The 7,627-nt window shown below is 35.2% G+C and overlaps 1 protein-coding gene across 1 annotated transcript in view; it reads right to left on the bottom strand.

Annotated features, from left to right (window-relative positions):
- The window catches only part of LOC107704844 (receptor-type tyrosine-protein phosphatase U), a 177,156-nt gene that overhangs the window by 32,450 nt on the left and 137,079 nt on the right, over positions 1-7,627 (bottom strand). Inside the window, exons 16-18 of the mRNA XM_016507867.1 lie at positions 6,995-7,024; positions 6,628-6,788; positions 2,730-2,917 (exon numbers count right to left, since the gene is read on the bottom strand). Coding sequence (XP_016363353.1) covers positions 2,730-2,917; positions 6,628-6,788; positions 6,995-7,024 — 379 coding nt within the window. The remainder of the gene's footprint in view (positions 1-2,729; positions 2,918-6,627; positions 6,789-6,994; positions 7,025-7,627) is intronic.

The following is a 7,627-nucleotide window of genomic DNA, read 5'->3' on the forward strand; positions in this document are numbered from 1 at the left end:
ATATTGAAACTACAACTAATAAAAATATTATACCTATATCGAAATATACCTATATAGAAATATTCAAGCTTTTCTAAAGTAAAATATTAAAAGCACATAATACAATTACTAGACTTAACATGAAAACTGAAACTGTAAAAATAAAAGCTAATTCAAAATATTAATAAATACTTAAAAGTCTACAGTATAACTAATACTAAACATTGCCTCAAAGTTTTATTCCAGGCCAGGACACTAGCTAAATCTCAAATTGAGCCTAATAGAGTCAGTACCATCTTAAAAGAAAATTGCAAACTGTAAGTGTAATTGGTAACACTTCAGTTTAGGGACCAATTTGTAATGAATTAACTAGTTGCTTATTAGCATGCATATTACTCGCATATTGGCTGTTTATTAGTACTTATAAAGCACATTAATGCCTTATTCTGCATGACCATATTCTACATCCCTAATCTTACCCAGTATTTAAATTTAATAACTACCTTACTAACTATTTATAAGGAGTAATTAGGAGTATTTTGAGGCAAAAGTCGTAGTTAATAGTTAGTGAGAATTGGAACTTAAAATAAAGTGTGACCATGTAATCTGATCTGAATACTCTTAGCGAGTTTAGAACTATTGTGAAATAAAAAAATAAACACATTTGGCTGCAATTGCTTTGGTATGAATGATTATTTTTCTTTTCTAGTCTTATTTAAATGTTTTTTTGTTTGTTTTTTTGTATTATGTATTTTTGATGCCATCTGGATCTGGCTACTAATTATCTTGGCCTTACCTCTCACATGGAACAATCTGTTTTAAGACAGGTTCAATTATAGTAATAAAATGCAACATACAGTAATAAATAGTAGAAACATTACTGAAGTGCTTTCATTTTGGACATTTTGCCCAAACACAGCACCCTATCAGAAAACTGAGCTAAAAACCCATTTTTAGATAGTGGATTTACACGTTTTTAGCTGGTCTAGATGATTGTTGAGCTGAACTACCAGACTGTCTGTTCATATTGCACACAAAACTGGAAAGCACTTTCTTGATCTATCAAGATATAATCTGCCATTGATTGTCAGATAAGTGGCATCATATCTTTGAAATTGATCAAATTATATCACGTTAACAAGACACACAGAAATCCAGTCTAAGTATGCAGTTCTAGATCAAACTAGTAGAAATGTGGACCAGACCTAATGTCAAATGTCTGGCTATGTAAGACCAGGTTGAGGTCAAGCTGGTTTGGGCTGGTAGATAAGCAGCAAACAAGCTACCATGTTCCAAAAAACATCTCGACTACCTCAAGCTGGAATGAGCAGCATTACTTCAGCAGGGCATGACAACAGTGTGAGGATGTCATATTGTGGAGAAGTGACAAGAAGTTTGGAATGTGTGTTTGTGCATACACATGCATCTTTGCATTAATGTGTTTGTGTGTTGGGGATTGGATGCAGAGGTCTGTTTTGACAAGGCTTGCAGACGGTGAGTTCTGGAGGCTGGAGATCTCCCAGCCAGACATCTGTTCGCAATGACAGGTCCTAACGCAACGGCAGCTCCCAGATAGAACGCATTGTAAGCAGCACTAAAGCCCAAGAATATTCTGACTTCTTTAGATGAATCAGAAAATCTGTGTGGGCAGCTGTGAAATATTTATATTATTATGACTAAAACCTCTTGCCTGGATGTTTAAAAAAAATATACTATTAAAGCCGAAATAGCCCAATAGATCTGGTTTCCTCTGAAATAAAATTTAAAACCAGCTGTGCCAAAGCATTTTTTTGCTATTTAAGCAACAGGTGCATCTATAAGGAGCAGTTATTTCAATAACTCAGTATTGCAATTCAGTGATTGTATATGCAAATATGCTATACAGTATAAATGAAACACTACTATTATTATTGTTAATATCTCATTAACTTGATTTTCTGTATGCTTATATATAAAAAACATTGTCAAACAACAGCTAAACAAGGGTATTTGAAGACTAGTCTCAACCTTGGCACACTGACAGACCATTCATGAACCTTAGAATTCATAATTCATAAAAAAAAATCCAATAGCTGGCTGAAACCACCAGTTCCTATCCAATTAACTGGTTTTGTGCAATTTTTTGTAGCCGGCGAACAAGTTTACATCAGCCAGGATGTAAAGTGTTTCAAGATCCTAGGTTGCTACTATGAGTGCTACTGAGGAAGAATTAGTAGCTGGATTTGACAAAGTTAATCAGTGAGTAGCAAAATGTCATTACTGTATATCCTATGCTGTTCATACAATTTCCTACTGTTTTAAGATAGTAAATAAAATGGTTAGTCACACAACATGTTGTTCACAAAATAAATAAATAAATAAATAGGTTACTCACTTCACATATCGGTCAAAAATTAAATAATAAAATTAAATAATAAAATAACAAATATTTTTATTTGCAAAATAGTGAGTAGATTTTAATAAAATATTCACTATTTTGCGAAAATAAAATAAAATAAAATGGTTAGTCACACAACATGATTTTCACACAAATAAAATAAAATAAATATATAAATTAAAATAAAATGAAATAAAATAAACTAAACTAAAAAAAAATAAATAAATAACAAATATTTTTATTTGCAAAATAGTGAGTAGTTTTTAATAAAATACTCACTATTTTGCAAAAATAAAATAAAATGGTTAGTCACACAACATGATGTTAAAAAAATAAATAAATAAAATAACAAACAAAACAAAACAAAACCCACCTCATATTCCTGTTTAAAGCCGTAACCTTCTGCGGTTTTCATCTGGTTGATGTGTTGTAGGAGGTCAGCCACACGCACTGCCGGGTGAAGCTGACCCGTGTGATAGGGCGATCCTTTACGGCCACACTGACGTCTAGGCGATCCGCCCAGAAGACTGCTGGACTCATTCATAGAGCTCCGTGGATCACCTTAGTAAAAATAAACATATTTTTATAAGGATATAAAATAAACACAGCATAGGAAACAGCTATACCTGAAGCAGCTCAACTATCTTAGAAAAGTTTAAAAAATAACCAATAAACATTTTATAAAAACAAAAACTCCAAACAAGTATAATGGGGTTAATCTGACCATTATCATCCCCTTATGGCACTTCATCTTCTGTGTTTATAATTGGTATTCATAAATATGATCAGGGAGCAATTATGAATTCATGACTAGGGCTGTGTATTCAAATAAATTAGCAGTCTGCTACTCATTTCTCAATGGAAATAGGAAAGAAGAAACCCAGACAGTATATTCCACACAGCAGACACTTAAAATGTGGCAAGACAGCTCTGAGACGTGCCATTAAAACTTAATTTTGATCAAGAGATCTCTCTCTTTGAGACATCAACTATTCAGTGCCTGCAGAGTTAGACACCTTTGAATTGGATATTATTAGCATTTTTCAACTTTTTATTTTTTTGCATGCTCTAATTTCTGCCATATTGAAAATCTCGACCATGATGCCTTAAGGACGAGCTTCTGGTGCAGATCTGAGTCCATTTGCATCTCATAAACTGGTTGTGTTTGCAGAATGTGTGTTTGTAAATGCATTTTTTAAGTATACTATTCGTTCTTCCTACTTTTCCATGGATTTATGTTTATATTAGGATTGATAGTCTTATGTCAGGGGAGAATGAGTGTTAGATTTGGAATCATATGAGAATGTAGTACATCAACAGCACTACATCTTATATTTAAGAGCTATGAAAGACTGAGTGATTACAGAAGGACTGTGGCTTTGATGAAGCTTTCACACTGACTACAAATGAGGACAAATTAACAGGAGGTGACCCAGTAAGTCCCTGAGCTTCACTTTAACTGTGTGCGTGAGTGAACGTCTGTATCCATTCATTTGCACTCTTTGACGCTAGTGCCTGATACTCTTGTTTTTAGCACCTGTAAGTGTGAGGAAATAAAAGTAAGAATTAGTGTACAGATTTCATCATTATGCTTGTGTCTATCTATTTTCTGCCTTTACTTCTAAAAGTCTAGCTTCTTTCACCTGCTTAATCACAAATTAATTGCTAGATTAAGTCCTATGAAATTTATAGAATATCTTTTTTATACCGAACACATAGAAATAGTTGATTGTTCAGTGAAATATCAATGCATTTTAGATAGGGATGCATGATATTATCGGAACGTTGTCGGAATCAGCCGATAAAGGCTTAAAATGTGAACATTGGCATTGGCCGATTTGGAAAAAAAATATGCCGAGATGCCGATATGTCTTGCCGATAAGACGGATAGCTCACATGTGCTCATGGTGTGATAGTGACAAGATCACGTCAGCAGTGTGGTCATTCTTGAAGTGAACTTTTGCCTGAATGATGATTAGATTCACTGTTTTGCATCGCCACTTTTAATTTGAGAATCCATGTACAGAACGACATCCGGTGTGCAAGAGAGTCAACAGTTTCTAGCATGTGCAGTAGCAGCAGCAGCAGCCTCCCCCGGGTCCTAATGCAGTCCGGTAATGCGTTTTATTTACTTAGGGGGCGCTGTTGGCCTACTCGTAATAAAATTAAAGTAAAATACACAAATATCATTAAGATACTTGTGTTTCTGAATAAATAAAGCCGTATCGCAGTATTTACATGAATAAAAAGCACAAACATGACACTTGTAAATTGAATAATTTAATACAGATTTATTCAGTAATATGTAATATATTTTTCAGATGGATTATGAAAACATAAATACAAGGAGCTCTAAAAGATTACAATTTTTTTTTTTTACAGCTCTGCTGCTTTAGACCATACGAAAAAAAAACACACAGCAGAGATTTATTATTGGTTATCAATGTACTCTCATTAAAAAAAGAACTTTAATAAAATTTATTACTCCTAACAAATAAGTTTTTGCTCAAAACTAACCAAAATTAAAAAATAATTTGTTCATAATCTCCGCACAGGAGAGACTTGGTGAAAATATATATCGGTATCGGCAAAATGATTTGAAAATATCGGCATATCGGATATCGTGCATCCCAGTGTTCATTTTGACAGCAAATTTTGATTTAATTTTAGTCATAGTCTTTTGACTAAAATGCCATTTAGTTTAAGTCATATTTTTGTCACCTGAATTGTTTTTAGTTTTAGTCTAGTTTTAGTCGACTAAATATCATAAGATTTTAGTCGACTAAATCTACAGAAAATGTAGTCGGCAAAAATCTAATGGGTTTAGTTACAGTGTAATTCATTTATTAAGCATTTCTCTAAAATTTCCAAACTCATTATACAGGTTTGATATTAAAGGGGTCATAGGATGCCCATTTTCCACAAGTTGATATGATTCTTTGGGGTCTTAATGAAAAGTCTGTAACATAGTTTGGTTAAAATTTCCTAATGGCAGTGTAAAAAACACCTTTTTTACCCTGTCAAAAACAGCTCTTTTCAGATCAAGCCGTTTTTGTCATTTTCCTTTTATGCTTATGTCCCGCCGGCTCAAATGTACGCATCTACCCTCCGAACCACGCAGCAGATTCGTTCTGAAATTGAATGAATCTCTTCCCAAATCGTCCCTCCCTAACATTTTCGTCTCGTTTTTATTCGTTGACAAAAATGTCAATATATTTTCGTCATAGTTTTTGTCATTCAAAAAGAGTTTTAGTTCGTTATCGTCTCGTTGTCGTCAATGAAAAAAATGTTGTTGACGAACATTATGACGAAAATTATTCGTCAACGAAATTAATACTGGTGCATCCCTAATTTTAGATTTTAAAATAAATGGAAAAACAGCATAAAAATATGAAGAAAAAAAACATAAAAGTCTTATATATTACTTGGGTGCTTTATGTTTTTTTTTTTGAGAAACAGACTAAATTTAAGTTGTTATTCACTGATAAGCTGTTAACCACTAACTGGACCACTGATTAATTAAGTTGAAAATCAACCGTTTCACTGAAAAGATCTGACTCACAAGACCGATTCTTTTCTGAACTGGACATAATTACCTCAGTCATAAACACACACAGTCAAGATTTTCAGTGAACAATGACTAAATATCTGTCTGTTTCTCACACAAAGCTATCATGTGGCTTCAGAAGACTTTTATCATACTTTCACGGTTCCTGGTGTCATTTTGGAGCTTGACAGCCACAGTCCTCATTCACTTTTCTTTAAAGTGATACTCTTTAAAAATTCTCCTTTTATGTCTCACGGAAAAAAGTCAGACGTGTTTGGAACAACATGAGGGTGAGTAAATGATGACAGAAACGTGAAACGTGGGTGAACTATTCCTTCATAACTTTAGACCTACTTCAGTCCCCATCATGCAATGCGGCATGAATCATGGATTAGTTATATGGATTACTGTTTACTGCTTTCATGCTTTTGTTGATGTGCAAGTTGTCGCTCCCCATTATTTGTCAGGATTATTAGCTCTGTAGTCATGTTTCAATGTGCAAGTTCATTTAACTGGAATAAATTAGTTGAAACAAAGCAAGACAAGTGCATGCTACTCGGTTATTTGTTTTTTTCATGCTTTGCGTCATTAATACAGCAGATTACATAGAGTTTCTGTTCAACGAACAACCCAGAATTAAATCCACGCATATTTAGGCTTTAAGGCTGCAATTAAACTCAAGTTCAAGTCGAGTGCGCTGGTTTTGTGTCGTGTCACATCTTACTGCGAGTGCTGCACGTATGGGTGTCCATAAATGACAAGGCCATCCTCTCATCCTCCTGCAGAGTGCTCTGGTCAGTGAAACTGCGCTCCATGGAGCCCATCATATTACTCTTCTCCTGCCTGTAAGTAATGGGGCTCTTATTCATGTTCACCGGCTTCCTACTGAGGAGACAGAGAGAAGAGGGCGAGGAGAGAAGAAGGGGAGGTAGAGAAATGGAACGTGAAGGAAACGAGAGAGAGATGAGGCGAGTTAGGGGAGTTGGTGAGAGAGAAAGAGAAGATCATCACTCTGCTGCCGCCCCCTCTCTAAAAAGCGCACAAAAAAGTCATGAGAAATGATGATGTGCAATGGAGAAGAAGCAACTTACGGATAATAAGAGTATGAGTAGTAATCCCTTCTGGAGAGAGAGAGAGAAAAAAAATAGAGGAACAGAAGAAAAGGGGAAAAAAGAGAACAAGAAGAAGAAGGGACATGAGATGCAAGCACTGGTAGAGCTCTGATTAGAGTGAAAAATGGCAAGCCGTCAGCGGCTTGCATTTGCCACGCAAGTAATGGGACACATGCAGATACGCACAAAGCCTCAGCCAGAGCGGGAAATGGCAGCCTAATCAAATACGTCATCTTGTTGCTTTTAACGAGTTAAACAAAGTGGCCTGCTGAGAGGGACTTTCATATTCGCTCTCCGCAGTCGCGCATTCACAGCAATTCGGCGCTGCAATCTAACCCAATATCCGCTAAATTGTCCAATGAAACGCTTGGAGAACACTTCCATCTGCATTCGTATTACAAACGTTCTTCAACTCCATTTTGGGGTGCATTTGGATTAAATGGCTTAGATTTTCTGCTTTACACAAAGGATAAATATATTTCTTTCCATTTCAGCGGGAAGAACTCCCATCGCTAGCTGAAGTAGGCACGTTCCTGTGATACTTTATCTCTGGCTAAATGACTGTGCTGAGGGTTTGCTGGACTCAGAAGTTTAGCTTATATAAACGTTTTT

This window comes from Sinocyclocheilus anshuiensis, unplaced genomic scaffold (genome assembly GCF_001515605.1).
Source record: "Sinocyclocheilus anshuiensis isolate Anshui unplaced genomic scaffold, SAMN03320099.WGS_v1.1 scaffold702, whole genome shotgun sequence".
In the NCBI taxonomy this organism is placed as follows: domain Eukaryota; kingdom Metazoa; phylum Chordata; class Actinopteri; order Cypriniformes; family Cyprinidae; genus Sinocyclocheilus; species Sinocyclocheilus anshuiensis.